The sequence below is a fragment of the Alnus glutinosa genome, chromosome 8 (genome assembly GCF_958979055.1).
Source record: "Alnus glutinosa chromosome 8, dhAlnGlut1.1, whole genome shotgun sequence".
In the NCBI taxonomy this organism is placed as follows: Eukaryota; Viridiplantae; Streptophyta; class Magnoliopsida; order Fagales; family Betulaceae; genus Alnus; species Alnus glutinosa.
The window spans coordinates 16,565,663-16,586,521 of record NC_084893.1 but is presented as its reverse complement, the minus strand read 5'-3'; the positions used below and the strand labels follow the sequence as shown (position 1 = coordinate 16,586,521).

Here is a 20,859-nt window from a genome sequence, read left to right as displayed (position 1 = left end):
AAAAAAAATACTGAATAATAATACTTAAAATTGGGCTTTTGATTACCTAAAATGTATAACATTGCACTTATTGATGAATTCTCCATGCTAACTACAATTTGTAGATGTTCTAGTGGCTCTTCTCTTCATACCTAGACTAAATTATGCCCTCCATGGGAACCTAATCAAGGGAGGAGCTCCTCATGAAGCTGGAAAGTATGGTTTCAAAAAATTTATTTTGAAAAGGGACTCCTTAATAGTGGTTCTTGCTCTTCAAAACAATGAGCTTACTAAGACCGTCAAAGGCATCACATTTTCAACTACTTTATTGCGGTTTATTAGGTTTTTAGAATTACTACTTACTACTGTATTTTGGAAAATTGTGGGTTTGGATGGTCACCAAAAGGATCGTTTGTAATGACTTACTGCCCGTTTAGTTTGTGGAATAGACCGTTAGAATTGAATGATTATTTTTATAAAATAATCATTCTTTTATTTGGTAGGAACCTATTCTTAAGAATAACATAGAATAACTATTCCCTCACTCATAAAGATGAATACTTTTTTTCTTTTTTCTTTTTTCTTTTTTGAAAAAATGAAGAGGAATACTTATTCCTTTAAAAAATTGGGATGAATAGTTATTCCTTAAGAAATAGACAACGTTTTTCAAAAAAATAAAAAATAAAAAATAAAAAATAAAAAATAAAAAAAGAAAGAAAGAAAGAAGAAGCAATTTTATTTTATTTTAACTCTTCGACCCTTTCAAAAAATGTGTTTACATCGTTTAAATATTGTGGGTAGCCATCCACAGTGAAACCTGTGTCGGCCACACCAACCCTAAAGTACCTCGTGATGAACCCCATAGGTACTCCAGAGCCAGCTGTTATCACCCTTGGAGTCTCTCGGGGGTGGCTGATGCTCTTCAAGGCCACCCCCAATGGTACCAGGGGTGGTGCGGCCACCCCAGGGTTCTTTTGTGGGTGGTCGGCCACCCACATCAATTAAACGCTTTTTTGCCTTTTTTTTTAAAAAGAAAAAAATCATATTTATTCATTAAATTTTCATCTGATTTGGATTTAGTTCTTAAGTTTAAAAAATAAGGTCCTTAGGTTTTGTCCATGTTTCAAATTGATCCCTCTATTAATTTAATGTCAAAGTTAACGATTTTTCAGTTGTAACATGTATTTCATTTGACACTCTAGGGATTCTTATTAGCACCCAATACAATGTCAATGTCCATGTCAGCATCAAATTTAACGGTTTTCCATCTAATGTTACAAATCTAAGAAATTAAGATGATAAAAAAAAATTGTTTTTGATTCTTGAGTTCGGTTTTTTTTTTTTTTTTTTTTTTTTTTTTTTTTTTCTTCATGGATGACTTAGCGTTTAATTATGTGGCATTAATATTAGTTACTGATAGGGACACCGATGTGTCAATTGAGACACACATGAAATATAACAAACTATTAATCTTAAAGAAAAAGTGACAGAGAGGTCTATTTAAAATTTGTGAAAAATCTAAAAATCATATTTTTAAAATTAAAAACTCAATGACTAAATTCAAATAAGATAAAAACCTAAAGACTAAATATGATTTCTCCCAAAAATATATATATATATATATATATATATATATATCATGTGAAATTTTTCAGTAATTTTGATTCAATTTCAATTTCGGCACATCTTTTCACTAGAATAATGAATAAGAATAACTATTCCATTTCACGTTCCTTCAATCCCAATAATTCTAATGGAATACTAATTCTGCCTACCAAACTTGGCCTTAGGGAGGTGGACTATGTACATGTGGAATCCCTTTCTTCAATGAGTCAAACAAGGTTTTTCAATCTCACTGGTTAGACATGAGAAATCCAAGTCTGCACATTATAGGAAAATTTACAGCTCTAACATGAGCATTTCTCAAATAGATTGACACAAAATAAGTTATCTAACCAATCTACATTCTTGCTTAGCATGCGTGAGGCGGTGTGTCAAGTATTCTAGGCCTTCCTCCCTGCCAAAAGTAACTGAATTCCTGGCGATTGCATGTACAAATTCCATCCAACACTTCCACCCTTGATTCTTAGGATGGGCAAGACAACTTTTACCCTCTACTACTCAGCACGACGTCCTTCGATGCCAGTGCTTCTTCCCTTTCTTATGATGCAAGTTGAATAATGGGCTCCAGCTCTTTCTGCGTTTGGAGCTTTCACAAAAGAATCCAGAGGCCAGAGCATGCTGAAGCCACAACTCAAATGCTTCTTCGTCTTCATCCAGCATTTCCGCATCCAAATCCCATGGATATCTGCATGAATTGGATCGTTGAGTTTTCTCTAGACCAACCATGTTTACATGGAAGCTGGGACGATGAGTGTTGGGCCTACAAGCCATTCCCTGCACAATGCAGTTCCAAAGGTAAATACTCAGACATGGAATTGATCCGTGTACAAAAACCTCAATCATTTTCTCAACCATTGTTTTCGTCTTAAGTGAAGCAACACAAACAAACAACCATAAGACTCGCAGGGTTCTATCGGTTGTTCACGGGGTTAACAATCCCTAGTAGCCCTCATTCTCAGATCGCATTCTACTTGGCCTGTACGCAGCATCTCATATGCCTATAAAACATTGCAAGGTATTATTGGCCCGATAGGCCCGATAGGCCCGATAACAACATCCATATTTCCTGCAACTTCCACAAGTTCTTAAAGAGTCCAAATCCAAACATAAATGAGTTGTAGAAAGCTAATTGTCACTTTTTCCATTTTGTTATTACCTTCTTTCCTAAAACATGATGAATTGACAACAAAAGCAATTAAACTAGATGCAGCACACTCGGTCAGTACCCACTAAAACAAGCCAAACAATAGACAGCTGAAATATCAAAAACTAAAGCTATTTCACAGCAAGGCTACAGAATGAAAGGACAGTTTTTCTCCAAACTCAGTTGGAAGAATCTCCTCCAACCCATTCTATTACATTGACATGCATCCAAAATGCATGTGATTCTTACATGCTCTATTAAAAATGCATATCACTCACACATGCTCAATTAAAAATGAATGTAATTCTCACATGCATTTTAGACACGTTAGTTTAATATACCGGGTTCAAATAAATTCCTTGAACCCAGTTTGAAGGACAACTTTGTTCAGGATGAAAATTGAAAATGGTTTTTTTTTATAAGTAAGAAAATTTCATTAAAAAAACGTAAGGTGCCCCTAAGTACACAGGAAGTATACACAGGGTCAACTCAACTAGCCCACATAAAAAATCCAAGAAAACCCACAGAAAACTACAAACCCACAACTCCCAAAAATTGAAAATGTTCAAACTGCCATCCAAGCAAATCACCTTGGAATTATAAAATTTTGTAGTGCAAGAAAAAAGTTATGCATTACGTAATAAGAAAAAAGACGTAGCAATCACACATTGTTACTATTTGCTAGAGCAAGGGCAGTCCACCCAACTGCAGGCGCTTCCATTCCTCAGACAATAGACCATATATTATCATATCCACAGTAAATAATGCAGAAAGGAGAATCAACCAAATTCAATGTGCACAAAAGCTTACACAGCCTCACTCTCCAATCTTAGATTGATCCAAGAAATAAATTAGTATTTTCCCTTCCTGACCTAATTATCCCCTTGTTTTCTCTAATCTAGGCAGGTCTGACAAAGCTTAAGACAGGTCTCCCACATCATACTCTAAAACTCAAAATAACTACATGGTCACCGGAATTATAGGTATGAAGGTACAAACCACTGACCTGACAGATAGCCCATTCTGATACATCAAAGATTTTGCTCTCAGCACAGACGAAAGCACGTGGTATTTCCACCTAAAAGACAAGAAACCAAACTTCTAAATGAATACTGCATGCCAACCACACAAGTATAATTAGGAAACACATGGACAATTATTTGATAATGATTCAGTGCAACGAAGCAAACATGCATGGTCATGGTGGTGAACTACAAATTAGAATAAGCACAAAAGTGGGTTTGTACAATGAACTTTTGAGCAACTTCATCAACATGATATCTAATGGAGACAATGACTTTAAAACTGTATCTTGGGCACCTATCCTCCTAATTAACTTAACAAATTTATTCCAAAAGCAGCATTACTAGGGGATTTCAAACTTTTTCGGCGAAATACAAACATAACTTCTGTTCAACATTTATTATACAACACTTTTGATCTATACATATAAGAAAAATGATAAAATTTGCATAGCATGCAGGAAACAAAAAACAATTAATTTTAAATTTAAATTTAAATTTTTTTTAAAAAAAAAAAAACCTGCTCAATCTATGAGGAAAGTTAACGAAATTCAAGGGAAAATATGATTATAAGTAACTTCCAAACATAATTTTTACAAGCAATGCAACAAAACCATTGACTGCTGCTAGAATGCAGCGACTGTGCTTTCTTTTCCTGCCTTGCCAAGAAAGCACATATGATCTTTAACAGAGCTACAAATTGAATATTAGCTGCAAGCCCTACTTCCATGAAAACTTAAATGTCTTAAGTGGTCATTACTTTACACATCTCTGCAAGCACGTGCAGGCGTGTGTGTGTAGGATTTCAGATGTGTGACGACAAGAGCCTTTTACATTTAACCTCAGCACTAGACCTGAACATAATATACTTATGTACAAATGAATTACCTTCTGAGGACACTCAAAGACCAACGAGCCTCTGTATTCAATCCATCCATCTCCATCCTTAGCTTGATGATACTGACGGCAATCCTGATGCCAAAACAAGCCTCACAACTCATGTCTACAAAGATGAAGTGCAGAAATGGAAAGGTGGCGAGAGAAAGTAACCTGACACCATCTTGCCTTGGCCTTACTCCTATTGGTGCACACCCATATATGTGAATGGCCACATTTGGTGCACTGTATACGCCTTGACTCTTCAGAGTGATAATCAGGATTATCCTGCTCATGGTAGGAGTATGGTTATGAATTTTCTTTTGAAGTTATACTCAGCATCAGTGATTCAACTCACCCACATGCATGGACTTAAAAGTACAGAATTTTGCATCAGCTTTCATTAATTAAAGACATAACCAAAGGCAAGTTTCCATTAGCAAAGATAAATCTTGCACCTAAGAACAATTTTGCTCCCTATTTGAACTTTTGCCTAATTGATTTAACAATGAGAGATCACAGTGCATATAAATAAGATGGTGACAGAAAAAGAGAAAAAATTACATTTACAGATTATGTAACCTAGATAAAGATGTCATATATGTTGTGAATTAATCAAGAATATTGAACAAAATTTATGAGAAAACAGTAATATATTACCTATTATGCACATAAGTATCTAAGATTATTCTTTTTCCTGAGTTTTGTCATGATTTTTCATCCAAAGTTAAAAGTCACAAGTAGATAAATACTCCCAAAAGTCTATGGAATTCCAACAAAAAAAAAAAAAAAAAACTAAGCAATACCACATGATTTACCTGATGTGATGTACTATGGGACTTTTGACAAACGCTCCTAGTCCTGGATTCTTCCTTTCTCAACTGCTCATCATAGTCTCTCTTCTTTGTCGAATCACAAAGAACCTAAATATTCATACCATTATGAATTGTAAAAGGACCACAACCGCAACAACCACCCCCTTAAAGTCATTCAATTCCATCACAGCCGTGTATGAAGTAGTAACTAGAAAACATAATAACAAGAGCATATAAAACTGCACTTTACCATTGATGTTTACCTCGTATGCACATTGAAGTTTCTTAAAGGATTCACTGGCTAGTGGACTTCCCATATTTTTATCAGGATGCACAAGCATGGCCTGCAAAAAATATATGAAAAAATATATATATTAAGAAATAAAAAAATAAGAGAAAAGGCTTAGGTCAAAGTACAGGCGAGGTGGATTAACTCTAGTGCACATCAAAAGCTAATTAAATCTGTTCAATCACTAGAATGATACTCCTTTTGGTAATAGGCATATGCTCAAGCACCTTCTTCACCATAGTAAGCATTTCAAAGCTGCTATCACTCAGATCTTCTAGAAGGTTAGGCGGTTGAGTCAAAGTAGAGAAGTAGACAAACACTATGTTTGTTTGGAATGAGAGGGTGGAGGGGTAGAAGGAGAGAGGGAGGCCGAATCCATCTTTTGGTAGGAGGAAAAAAGGAAGGGAGAGGTGAAGAGAGGGGGAGTGAGGGCTTGTTAAGAAAAATGTGTGAAATTTTACTTTTGTCCCCATTTTAAACCATTTAGATAAGGATATAATAGTAATCTTAATCTTTACAATAACCTTCCTTCTCTTTTCCTTCCCTCCTACCAAACAGCATGAGGGAGAGAGAGACAGAGAGACAGAGAGATCCTAATAGGTTCTGAAAAAACAATAAGAGAAGGCCAAGTGGAAATTATGCATACCTTCTTCCGGTATTCACTTTTCAAAATCTTTGCATCAACCATTTTGTGTCGAGGGAATCCCAGTGCTTCATAATGATCCGCACTACTTAATATTCTTTTCATCTCATCAACTGAAGTTGTGTGTTCTTTGACCACCTTGCTAGTAGTAGACTCTTTGTAGTTTCTAGTGACGGATAAAGTCACAGGTTGCTTGTTGGATGATTTACATGAGTGCAAGTTTTCAGATTCACTAGTAGGAACAAAGTATTCACATTCTTCTGAAAAGTCATCACCCATAACTCTTTCTGATGGTTTCTCCTCTTCAACGTGTGTACTTTCACTCATATTATCACACCATTGGAGCAAAAGCTTCAATAAATCACTAGATAAGAATGAAAGGTTTATCGAAAGAAAAACACCAAGCCATCCAACTTGAACTTGGACACAGTAACTGGCATATATAGCTGCCATTAAGACCACCAACCGTGCATGATTTAGGGAGAATAAATAACCTGCATTTGTAAGATAGAGCACTTTCCTTAATATAAATAGAAAAGCTGCAGTTGTGCAAGAAGATAAAGGTCAATTTAGGTGCATAGTTATTAGTATCTCACATCGCACAATAGGTTTTAAAGCACAATTCACCTTTTAACCATTTCTTACATGCATTTTATAGGTGTCTCAAATGTAAGGGTATCTGCATGATAAAATACACATGTTTTCCAACATGATACCTAATAATTGGGGGTCTCACTTGTATACTTCTTATGTATTTGGATTGTACCTCTTAGCGATTTCTAATAAGATTGAATTACTTATAAATTAAAAAAAAAAAAAAAAAAAAATGATATGCAATAACAATTGATAGTGTATCGCCGTATCAGGCGATACACTCAATATGCTTGATTTACATTATTTCATTTACTTTTTTGTAAAAGTTTTCATAATTTCTTTTAAAAAATTTCTCCTCTAAAACTAAATCGGAGTCTTTCAATGTGTTATTGTTAGTTGTATATGAGATCTCATGTAAGACTGGTCTGCACATTTTAGTATTGATAATAAATAGCAAAAAGAAATTAAATAAATAAATATGCCAAGAGAGAGAGAGAGAGAGCAAAAGATTGAAAGTTAGGTGAAACCATTATTCCAAAAAGAAAAGGATGTTATCATCTAAATGAAACACCATTTAACACTACTCTTGAGAATGCTTGTGAGAGAGAGAGATAGAGAGAGAATAGTCGGAGAAGATATGAAAGAAAATTGTAAAAGATAATAAAAGTAATAAAGGAAATGCAAAATTTATGCAGTGTGAAATGAGAAATTATATTGAAGACAGTAATGTTTTACTTTATGCTTCATTTTTCAATATGTATCTATATATATAATCATAATATTTTATGTATTTGTCAAGGAACACAAAACAGGATACAATATAATATATGATACAAAAAAAATGTAACTCATTTTTATGATATTATTCACGATTTAATAACCATATCTAGAAACTTCAAATGTAGAAATGAAACCTCATATGGACAGACGGTTTGTACAGATAGATTAAAGGAATTTTATTTTTTGATAAATAATGTCATATCATTAAAGGAAATTGTCAAGTGAGTTATCATGGATCACATAATGAGAATGAAGCAGATCTTTCCTATTAGAAAACTCCAACATAGGAATGATACCATGCACAACTGTACATAAGCACAATTACCAGTGGATAGCATTTTACCAAGAGCCATATGATACACCCATAAATTTTTTACTTTTTGTTTTTGTTTTTTGATGAATAATAAGAATTTGATTAAAAAACGGCAAATCCCTCTTGCATGAAGAGTAAACAAGAGAACCAAAGCTCTAACAACTACTACAATCTACAAACAGACATAAATGAGCAACATCTGGTATGCTTGGAGGGTCTTAACATATTTATATATAACTTTCCAGTTACCACCTGCTAAACATTGCAGAGTTCCACTATTTTGAGTAATATGCCATGGAAACTTGTTTCCATCAGAAAAAGAAGTTACTTTACATTTTGATGTTCATACTTCCCAAGCCAAAAAAAAAAAAAATGGCCACGAGTGTGTCCAATTTGATTTAATAGCGGCATCAAGATTTTGTCGAATATGATTTAATAGCAGCATCTAGTTTGGTCTAAATTAAAGAAGTTATCAACAACATAAACTTTATAACGAAATTGATATTTCAATCCGTACTTAAAATTTTAGCTATTGACTTTGAGCAACTACAAAAAGGAGCATTTCAATGCTTAAAGTAAGTAATCACATTAACCCATACAAACCCTGCATGCTTCATGAGGCATAATCTATGTTTTGCAGCTCACACATGAGGGTATCATGTAGAAAGTTTCAGCTCCTAGGACCATCAGGCTTTGGTAGATGTTAGTGGAAGATAGGCAGCCTAGAGGAAGAGCTCAGAAAGCAAACTTGGGATGCTTCTTATCCAGTTGATCTTTAAATTTCAAATATATTGCTGAGACTTGTGATTTTGCTCTTTATTAGCATAATATTGGTATATGAAATAGATGGTTCCAGCTGGGTTTAGGGAAACCTACATGAAACAGTTATTCCATAATATGGAAACTGTGATTCTATAATCATATTCTTATTGACAGTCACTTATAAGAGAAATTATTAGAAAACAAAAAGAACCAAGAAAAAAAAAAAAAACAATGCTTATCGACTTTCAAGTGACGCCAATAGAGCAACAAATCATAAAAGCAAAGTTTCTGATACTTTTTGTTTTCTGAAGTGCACTTTTGCATAGAAGCCAATGAGTAGATCATCCCACACCTTGTTTTGCAATACCATCAATATAATGGGTAGACCACCCTCATGATCTTCACAACAGATGATGAGGATGGTGGGGATACAAGATAGTGAAATTAATAAAATTGTTGTACAAATCAATTCAAGTTCATAGCAAAAGAAACCAAACCATACCTCCAACTATAAACAATGTTCCTGTTATCCAAAAGTTAGCATACATCCACAAAAGTAGAATAGCAAATAGCCCCACAATAAAAAGTCCAGGAGTGTAGCCCAAGTACTTAATAGCAACGCCAGCAGCTCCCTGAAATATCCAACCCAAAAATGACATTGTTATCACAATTTCATTTATAAGATCAATTAAGTTGCTGCAACTCAACAAAGTAAATACACAATAATTTTGTTTTTAATTTTTTAAGGTTTCTAAATCAAGCTCCACAGTAACAGAATACAAGCATAGACGCTAAAAGTTTTCTTATTAGAAAAAAAAAATGAAAAAGAAAAAAGAAGCAAGCTTATGAAAATGTGAAATGGGCAACAATCTATAGTAAGACTTTTTTTTTTTTTTGATAAGTAAGAATTCATTAAAAGGCACAGATGAGCGCAACCCTAGTACACAGGAAGTATACAAAGGAGCCCCTAAAAAGAGGACTGAAACGAACAAGAAAGTAAAAAATCAGCGTACGGCATACTACCCAAGCTATGCGCCGACACCCAAAGAAATAACATATTAAACACATTTCTACAAAGAGCCCCAACCTGTACCTCCACATCCTCAAAAAGCCTATAATTTCTCTCATGCCACAAGCCCCACAAGACACATAGAAGAACCTGCTTCCAAATACGGTAAACAGGACCACGACCCAGCAAAGTGCCCCAAGCACTCAATAAATCCACAACACTACTAGGCATAACCCACTCCACCCCAAACAATCTATAAAAAGAACTCCAAACAATCCGAGCCACGTCACAATAAAGAAGAAGATGATCAACGGATTCCCCATGCTTCTTACACATAACACACCACTCTACCACCACAATATCACGCCTACGTAAATTGTCATAAGTTAAAATCTTCCCTAAAGCCGCTGTCCAGACAAAGAACGCAACCCGCTTCGGAGCTTTGACACGCCATATACTCTTCCAAGGAAAGGAAGTCGTCTCGTGACAAACTAAAGCTTTATAAAAAGACTTCACTTCAAAATTCCTCCTCTTGGAAAGAGTCCACACCGCCCTATCAACCTCCCCATGCCGAACCCTAGTAGAGTATAACTGTTCGAAGAAGGACATCACCATCTCCACCTCCACCTCCTTTCTTGAACATTGCGCGTAAAGAGAACATTCCAATGAGCCACGCCTCCTACCACAAACAAATTATCCACCACCCAAGCATCAGGAAAATGCGCAATAGAAAATAAAGCTGGAAAACCAAGCTTGAGAGGCCTATCCCCACACCATAAATCATGCCAGAAGCGAATATGAGACCCATCACCCACCTCAAAACGCAAAAACTTGGCAACATTAACCCACCCCTTTCGAATAAACTTCCAAACACCGACTCCAAAAGGCCCCGTCACCGGCAAAGAACACCAACCTCCCCTCACACTCCCATACTTCACCTCAATCACCGATCTCCATAAAGCATCGCGCTCCTGAGAAAACCTCCAGATCCACTTCCCCAATAAGGCATGATTAAAATTGATTACTTTACGAACTCCCAGTCCACCAGCCTTGATTGGAGTACAAATACGATGCCAATTGACTAGATGAAATTTAGTCTCATCACCCATACCACTCCACAGAAATTCCCTTTGAAGCAGCTCCAATTTCTTAGCTACACTCACAGAAATAGGGAACAAAGATAAATAATAAGAAGGAATGCTAGAGAGAGTAGTGTGAATCAACGTCACCCTACCACCCTTGGATAAATAAAGTTTCTTCCAACTAGCCAGCCTTCGTTTCACCTTCTCAATAACCCCATTCCAAATAGAAATAGACTTGAAAGACGCCCCCAACAGCATACCCAAATAAGTCATCGGCAGAGACCCAATTTTACAACCCAGAATATGTGCCAAAGACTCCACATCTTCCACCTCGCCAATAGGGACCAATTCGGACTTGCCTAAATTGATCCTCAACCCTGACACCGCTTCGAAACATAAGAAAGTACACCTCAAATTTCGAACATGCTCGGCCTGTGCTCCACAAAAAATTAAGGTATCATCCGCAAACAGTAAATGATTCACCACTAAAGCTTCATTACCCCTAAGACCCACTGAGAAACCTGACAGCAAGCCTTGGCCTATAGATGCATACAACATCCTGCTGAGCGCTTCCATAACCACCACAAACAGCAAAGGAGAAAGAGGATCACCTTGCCTAATCCCTCGCGAGCTCTGAAAGAAACCAGAAGGGGTACCATTAACCAAAATGGAAAATTTTACTAACGATATGCAAAATTTAATCCATTTCCTCCACCTCTCTCCAAACCCACACCTCTGAAGCATGTAAAGAAGGAAATCCCAATTCACGTGATCATAAGCTTTCTCCAAATCCAGTTTGCACAATAACCCAGCCTCCCCTGACCGCAATTGGCTATCCAAACATTCATTGGCTATAAGAACTGAATCCAAGATTTGCCTTCCACCAATAAAAGCATTCCGAGAGCTCGAAATAATTTTCCCCAACACTGATTTGAGCCTGTTAGCAAGGACCTTAGAAATAATTTTGTAGACCCCTCCCACCAAACTAATAGGCCTAAAATCCTTAACCTCCAACGCATTTGCCTTCTTAGGAATAAGGGAAACAAAAGTTGCATTCAAGCTCCTCTCAAACTGGCAACTATTATGAAATTCTGAAAATACCGCCATAATATCTTTTTTGAGAACCTCCCAACATTGCTGAAAGAACGCCATAGAAAAACCATCTGGACCCGAAGCCTTATCCCTGTTCATCTCCCGCACCACCTCCCACACCTCAAGTTCCTCAAAACCTCGTTCTAACCAAAGACACTCGTCCGCATCAATGGAGGAGAAAGAAATCCCATCCACCCTTGGCCGCCATGAACTTTGCTCTGTATACAGTGAGTCATAATAATTCACAATATGATCCTTAATTTCCACTGGATCCGAAGACAAAGCCCCATTGATCCTTAAGACTCCCACATGGTTGAACCTCCGATGCGAATTAGCCACCCTGTGAAAGAATTTAGTATTATTATCCTCTTCCTTTAGCCACAGAGCTCAAGATTTTTGCCTCCAATTAACCTCCTCACACAAGAGACTTTTTTCCAGCTCCCTGATCATGTCTGACTTCTGAACCCACTCCTCCTCCACTAGCCCCCGAGCTTCTTCAAAACACTCCAACTCATTAATACCTTCCAATAATTCCTTCTTCTTCTTCCCCACATCCCCGAAAACCTCCGCATTCCATTTCTTCAAATCCACCTTTAAAGCTTTCAACTTGTTAGCCAGCACAAAACTTGGCAGACCTTGAAAAACATAAGACTCCCACCAACGTTGCACAAGATCTACAAAGCCATTGGATTTGAGCCACATGTTTTCAAATTTGAAGTATCATTTCTCTTCTCTTTGTGCTCCACAATCCAACATCAAAGGAAAATGATCCGATAAAAGTCTAGGCAAACGCCTTTGTGACACATCAAGGTAATGTTCTTCCCATTCCGGAGATAAAAGGAATCTATCAATTTTAGACCATACCTGATTATTGGACCAAGTGAACTGCCCTCCTTGGAGAGGAATATCCACCAAACTCTGCCCATGAATGAACTCTGAGAACTCTTCCATAGCAACAGAAAAACCACCAGCACCGGAACGCTCACTTGGAAACCTCACCACATTGAAATCTCCCCCAAAACACCACGACCTATCCCACCAACTCATCAATCCAGCCATCTCATTCCACAACACCCTCCTCTCCCCATCATCATTAGGCCCATACACACCCCCAAACGCCCACAAAAAATTATCATCAACGTTACGCATCGAAACAGCTAACATATATCGTCCCACGCAATCATCCACCTTCTCCACAACCCTCCTATCCCACATAATTAGAATCCCACCTGACGCCCCACTAGCCCCCATAAAACACCAATCCACATGACGGCAACCCCATAAACTTCGAACCACCTCTCTAGAAATGACTTCCATTTTAGTCTCCATCGAACACACCAAATCAACCTTCCAATCTCTAATGAGCCCTTTAATACGCAATCTCTTGTCTAGCTCATTAATCCCCCTAACATTCCACGATAGAATTTTAAGCTTCATTAACACCAAACAAGCCCCTACCCTTACCTCTCCTTCTATAAGATTGCTCCCCCTTCTTGTCATAGTTAATGGAACAATCCAACCGCTTAATCTCCCTCTGACCTTTCACTCCTGACGCAGTGGGAACCATAGCCAAAGAATCGGCCCGCCTGGCTTCAATTAGTTCAAACAAAGCCAACAATTTATCTTCAAATTGGTCACAAGACACTCCTATTAGTTTATAGTAACTCTTCACCCTCTCCATCACCCATCTAGGAGACACATTCAAGCTTGAATCCTTGTCCAACTCCATTGCCAGAGGCAGAATTGATAACGGGCCCAAACCCTCCACCTCATCACCTACACCACCCTCCACCATCGCAGACCTTAGAACAAATTGAGCACCGAAAGAGGACCTCTCCTTTGAACCCTCCTACTTACAAGGAATGCCCCAAGAAAAAAACTCCCTCCTCCGGGATCGAAACAATATCCAACCCATTCCTACACCCCAAACTAGAACAAGACTCAAGGGAAGGGCCATAAACCAACGGAGAAATAGAGGGGGAAAACTCTGAAAGAACCAAAGAAACCGGAGGGTTCGAACCAGCCCCGACACCCAACGCATCTTCTACATGCACCGGAGAAACACCCGAAACAAGATTGGTCTCCAGACCAAGAACGGACAGCGAAATCCCAGAATTAGGTTCCGGTCGGGGGGCCAAGCTAGCCAAAACAGGGATAACTGTGGAAGAATCCGACCCACCGGAAATCTCTGAACTCACCAGAGAGAAGCCCAGCAACTCAGGCGAACCCACTCCATCCTCCAAAACCGCTGCCCCGTAATCAAGCCGAGGACCTCGCACGGGTTTGGGAGACCGAAGCTCCGGACCAGATAGACCAGATGAAAGCGACATAGAATAAGACCCACCGGAAAACTCAGAGACTGCCGGAAGTTTCTCTGACCCACCGTAACCCGACGTCGGCGACGGACCCACCTCAGGACACACAGACGAATCAGCTAATGGGTCCGAGACGATGGGTTTTGGGACTTTCGGGACCCAACGCAGTCTCCTCTTCTTTTTCTTGGTCTTGTTCTTCCGCCCAACTCGTTTGGACTTAAGGCCAGGCCCAAACAAAGAAAGCCCCTCACAAACTCAACTAAGAACTTGGTTCACTTCATCCTTCAACTTCTCCAGCTGGCTTTTCCACAACAAAAGAGCGGGGAACGTGTGAACCACACCTGTCAGCTGAGAATCTGCAAAGTGATCACCAAGGAAGATATCCTACTTGCCTCGAGCAGCAGAATTTTCAAGCAGCCAACTGATTCTCTGCATCACAACGGTCACAAGGGACCTTTACCGAAGGCTTCTCTGAACGGTACAGCTTCTTCTCCTTCACTGAGAGAACACGGTGCTTTGCCTATACCGGAACCACTGGGAGAGATAGCTTCTTCTCCACCTCCAGGCAATTGGCGACCCTGCACAGAACCTCCACGAAGGAAGACTCTGATTTTGCCGGGAGAGACGACAGGGACTGAAGGGGCAGAACCTTCAATATCAACATCACCTGCTCTCCGCATCTTCTCTGGATTTGATGTTGAACGCAGCAAGCCATGCCCATCCGGGATATTAAGAAAATCTATGACCTTCCCCAACTCAATAACGACTTTCCTCCAGCCCCACCCCTCATACCCTTCAGGAAAGTAGATAATCCCTCTCCGGCCACCCACAGCATAAGCTGCCACTGCGAGGAATCTACCATCTGCGTTACCACCTCGTCTAACAATAAGCACCTTAGACCCCTCTCTACAGGACCTAACAAAGTCCTTATCCCCCGGGTACCACAGGAAACTCTCCATCGTCGTCACTAGCCAACCAACACTTTGAGCACCAAGCAGTACCAGCCCTGAGAAATTCCTCCTCCTTTCTTCCAGTCTCACCACCGAGGCTCCTTCTACTACCATAAACACAAACGACTTTGCCTCCACGCAACACCGCCTCTCCATCTCCTTGGTCGTACTTCCACTTACAATGATCCACATGCAACATCTGTTTATCACGATATCATGGCTCTTCCTAAGATTGTCCAAGGTGAAGATCTTTCCAAGAGCCGCTGACCACGAAAAGAAGGCTGTCTTGAAGGGGCTTGGGTCCGCCACACACACTTCCAGAGCCTATAGTAAGACTTCCTAAGATAGTGGTGCATTTTAAAGAATGTATCAAAACATACGATATAGATAAAGTAATATGAAAAGCTTATACATTTACTTATTTTTTTGATGAATAATAAAACATTAATCACGTGTTCTTAGTGAGATTTACACCCCACCCCCCCCCCCCCCCCCCCTCGGCAGAATGCAAAATAGTATACTTCATTCTTGTCATGGATGTTAATATTGAGGGGCATGAAACTTCGGTCTCGAAGTTGAAGCTTTTGTTTTTCTGTTCTCTCAAAGATCGGATGGTAGCTTCTAGTTGCTTCTCTTTTCCAATTGGAGTTTTATTGACTTTTTAAACATCAGTTACTAGATCCTTTGTAGGTGTTACACCTCCCGTGTCATAGGTTGTGCCGCTTTTTGCTCTTTTTTTCTTGACAAATTACTTGTTTATATAAAAAATAAAAAATAAATAAATAAAAAATAAAAAATAAAAAATAAAAATAAGAACAAGAACAAGAATAAAGAGTGAAAAACTGGCTTGTTTAAAGAATGAAACCCATATAAGGATGAAAGTCTTATCAATGAGACGCCAATAATCCTTTATTTTTAATAAATAATAGCAAAAAATCAAAATATTGCAACTTGCAAATGGATTTCTTTCAAACAGATAGCCATTGGAGTAGAATTTAAGCTAAGAATTGTAGATACCTCCAATCTTGATGTTAAACTTACAATCTAATGAATATAGTCTAAAAGTTTACAATTTTTTCAACATTCTGATACAAAGTCTTCCAAATCTATAAAAATAAAAATAAAATAAAATAAAAAGAAGAAAAAAACTAAATCCAAGTTCTCAGAACATATAGTTTGAAATTTTGCATCATAGTATCACCCTAAAAACCACCAAACATGTCAAGGCTCTTATCTTTATCAAGTAAACCTATACTAATAACATCAAACACGAAAATGGAACATGGAGTAAACCTAATGAGGGCCAACAGTGGTATCATAGAGAACATGTGAATGCTTAATTACATGACAAGGCTGAAACTCTTTAGAAACCTGTCCCACTATAGTTTAACATATAATTCCCGTTGAGCATTTTTAAACCTAATCTTTTGACCAAGTATAACCTTCTTCCCTAGCCATAATCACCTAACACATTCATTGACCATAGCAATAGTACTTTTTCCACTGAACCTGGGACCTAGTTATGTTCTTACACAGTATCTTTCTATGTGCATGTGGAAAACAAAAGGCAGCACAAGCATCCAAGAATCACATTGTTGGGGCTTATGAGAAAGAGGAATGCTATAAGGAAAGACCTAGCATTGTTATCCTAAACTAAAAGCAATAATAACTTGAGTAGTTGTTTTATGCATTCTGGGACATCCCTTATATCCACTAACACCATGAATCTCAAATACTTAACCAAAAAAAAAAAAAACCTACAATATCAACCAACTTTAAGATTGCATCATGTCACAAAACTCGGTCAAACCAAACTAAATAAGAAGCACAAACCATATCCAATAATTAGTCACTAGAATAGTAAACCACCCACTGCAACATGTTTCATTGAACCCATAAAAGAAAAGAAAACACGCAAGTCCAAACAGGTTACAAGCATGAATATCATGTACTATAATAAGAGCGATCAATGTTGAATGGGCTCACATGTACCTTCACTAAAGCCTTCAAGAACATAATATCAACTAAGTGATAAGAAACCGAGATACTAGAATGTCTAGGATCTGTTTTTCCCTCTTAAAAGAAAATTTTAAAGGTATATTCATTAGACTGAAGGAGAATTTTTTTTTTTTTTTTCCTAGGAAGGAAGAAATCAAATATTTAAAGCTTGCAAGGACTTCAAGTTTTGCCAGTGGCTTTGTGTCAGTTTTGTATAATAAGGAAATAGTAGATGCAAAATATGGGGAAAAATATTCACCTTCATGTGTCAAAAAGGAAACTTGTACGAACTTATCTTAAAGCCATAAATGGTGAGTCCAAAATTAGAACTGTAAAAAGATTGTAGGTGTGAACCACATTATTGCTACTGATAGGCTTTAGAATATCAGTAGCAAACGTTATTGAAACAAATTGTTGACTAAAACTTTTAGGTACAAAAATCTTTCTACTAGTAGCAAAGTTATTGAAACTTGTGGTTGACTAAAGTTTAATTCTATTGACAACATTACCCACAGGGGAATCAGTTCAATGTAGATCAAAAGACTAGAAACAAAATTAACAAAATGGCAGTACTGAGAAATGCATAAACTCAATAAATATCATCTACTTAGTCGTTATCAGCAATGAATCAATAAAAGAATCAAATCCTCTCATGGATTTGCTACTTTCCGCATTACCGTAATAAGCCATGTTAAAATCAATAAACTCATCTGCATTTCGATTTTTGTCATCCAATTGAAAACAAAATAGAGAGGAAAACCATAAAAAATAAAAAATAACATACCATACTGAGAAGCACAAAGACTAAGCAAGAGATTGAAGTAAGACTAAGAAAGCAACTCCACATGATGAGCAGCAGCGCCGCCGAACCCAATGCGATCAACGACCGAAACCCCCTTATAAAACAGTCCCTCCATTGCAGCAGCAAGAAATGGAGTAAGCTCCCGAGACTGACTGCCCCGGTGCACACCGTGGGCCAATGCCGCTCCAGAAACACACCAATCTTGTCTTTGCAACGACCGAGTGCGATTCGCGCGCGCAAGCACGCATCTTTCTGCGATCGCAGCCATTTCCAACCTTGCTTCACCAGCCGTATATCCTCCATCAGTACCACTAGACGATATTGGCCCTAGAGAAATCCCGAATCATACAATATGGCGGAATTTGATGCTAAATCTCCCAAGTTATCCATAGTGAAAATCTCCAATCTTCCCCCCCTAGCTACTCAAATCACTCAAAAAAGAAATCACGGGATGAAGATCCAGCGGCTCTTTTAGGAGCAGTGAATTAGCTCACGTTCTTCGCTCAACGCTAAAGTTTGCTTCATAAATACGTTTTCATGAAAGCAATTTTTTTTTGTTCAAAAAAATAAAATGCTTCTTTGGTGACAGTGACCAATGCCTTTTGGTCTATGAAATCAACAAAATCCGAAGCATAAAAAAAATTAAAAAATAAAAATAAAAAAAAGGCCAACTATTTGGGCTTCTCCCTCTGCCACTGGGCTACACCGAAAATAAATAAATACGTATACATATAAACATATATATATATATATATATATATATATATATGAAAAGGAAATGAGTTACTGCGGCAAAGAAGATCTGGCTCTGGATATCCGAGAGAGAGAGAGAGAGAGAGAAGCACCGACAGGTAAGATAGCTTTGGCGGGGGCGGAACCCTAGCTTTTTCAGGGATTGCTCGTGAAAAAGAGAGATTAGTTTTCAAAAAAGTTTCAGAAAGGTGCTGCTACCTTTGTTTATGCGGGGAGAGGAGGAGTCAGCAGAAGACCCGGCCTCTCTTTTTCTCTGTTTTTACTTTTTATTTTTCATTTTTGGGAGAAGGGGTTGGTAAAAGATTTAATGAATTGGGCAAGGACTAGTTGGCTGTATCGTAACGTAAGACAGTGACCCTCCCCTCCATTTTCTTCTTCTTCTTCTTTTTTATTTTATTTTTTTTTAATTTTTTATTTTCCTTTTCCTTTTTTGTAAGGGCATATATTGGAAATGAAACTACTTACCATCCACGTCACACCCCTGACCCTTGTCGTATTTAAGAGCAGAGCATTTCCCTTTAATTGAATTAGTTAAAGTAACTCCTCAATCAAATTTTAGTAAAGAGCATTTTCTACTGGTTTAGTTATTTTCTATTTTTTTTAACTAAAATACCTAAAATAAATTTAAGTAATAGCATTTTCTAATGGTTTAGTCATTTTATATTTTTAACTAAAATACCTCCATCTCGATTTGTGATTTGTATGATTTCTCTCTTTATACACCAACTGATTTCTCTGCGATTTGTGATTTTATTATCAGGCGATTTGCAATTTTTAGATAATTTCATTTGATTTGTGTGATTTTCTTCTGATTTTTTATTTGCCGATTTCGTCTGACTTGCTATTTGCAATTATTAACTTAATTTCGGCTGATTTTCATCTGAACAAAAAATTTAAAAAATAATTTTTTCAATAAAAATAGGAAAAGAAAATAGATAAATAATTATATAGAAAAGTGGTTAGTTAAACTAAAAATAATAATTAATTAACCATTCTGTATTAAAAAAAAAAAAAAAAAAAAGATAAATTACTGTAAACGGCATGCTCTTTAGGATTTGACTAGTATAATGGGATTCAGATGATGATGTGATTCAATTGGTCTTTTGGGAATACCCACCGACCACTCCATAATCACCACCCAAGTAAAGGATGTGGCATTTGATTACATTCTCTGTCCTTTGCTGTCCTTAAAATAAAAAATTAAAAAATTAAAAAAAAAATTAAAAAAAAAAAAAAAAAAAAAAAGGGAAATGATATCTACGTGCCACCTCATCCTTACAAGTTTCCAGCAAAAGATTGGTTAAAGCTAGTAAATATAGAGTAGTGAGATGTGAGTTGAGAGTTTAATCTCTCCATAAATAGTCGCAAGAGGAAGAGAAGTTTGGTTATGGTGGGCGGCGTTTTCCTTTTACTGTGCGGGCTATCAATGATGCCAGTGGTGCCCACCACCAGCAACGCCCTTTTTCTCTTTTCGCCGTTGGCTGTTTTCACCTTGGAAGGTTGCCCACTTGGCATCGTACCATTTATTGTCAGTACTAGAAGGTTTCAACTTCTGCATTTTCTGGGTTTCCTTTTTTTCTTTTCTTTTTTTGGTAATAAAATATTAAATAAATCAAGAAATAAGTGCTAAAAAGAGATACTTGAAATGAAAATTCAAAATAATACGATACACATACAGCATTCCATGGTGGAAATTAAAAAAATTTATCGAATTAAAAAAAAAAAAAAAAATTGTTTACCTAAATATTTAGCACGCCAAGCGGTGGATGGCAATTCCACATTTTGCGTCAAAAGGTCTAGACATAATAAATGTCTCAATTATATGAAGTGTGTTAGTGATAAAAATTAATAAAATAAAAAAAACAGTGGGCCTACACATTTTAATAAACTACTTATGAATAATTATATAAGTGGGCGTCATACTAAAAGCATGATATTAAATCTACTGTAAAAAATAAAATTAAAAAATTAAAAATAAAATAAAATTGTCTTTACTAACAATGCAGCCTAACCATGTG

General features: G+C 37.3%; 1 protein-coding gene across 1 annotated transcript; it reads right to left on the bottom strand.

The window, feature by feature from the left end:
• Nucleotides 1-1,681: 1,681 nt before the first annotated feature.
• On the bottom strand, nt 1,682-19,094 carry LOC133875548 (uncharacterized). Its single transcript, XM_062313716.1, has 9 exons — nt 18,071-19,094; nt 9,343-9,472; nt 6,395-6,885; nt 5,723-5,803; nt 5,463-5,567; nt 4,819-4,932; nt 4,657-4,740; nt 3,753-3,824; nt 1,682-2,376 (listed from the first exon to the last, which is right to left on the bottom strand). The coding sequence occupies exons 1-9, from the start codon at nt 18,389-18,391 to the stop codon at nt 2,101-2,103; spliced, it is 1,674 nt and encodes a 557-aa protein (XP_062169700.1). The 5' UTR covers nt 18,392-19,094; the 3' UTR covers nt 1,682-2,100.
• Between the last annotated feature and the right edge of the window lie 1,765 nt (nt 19,095-20,859).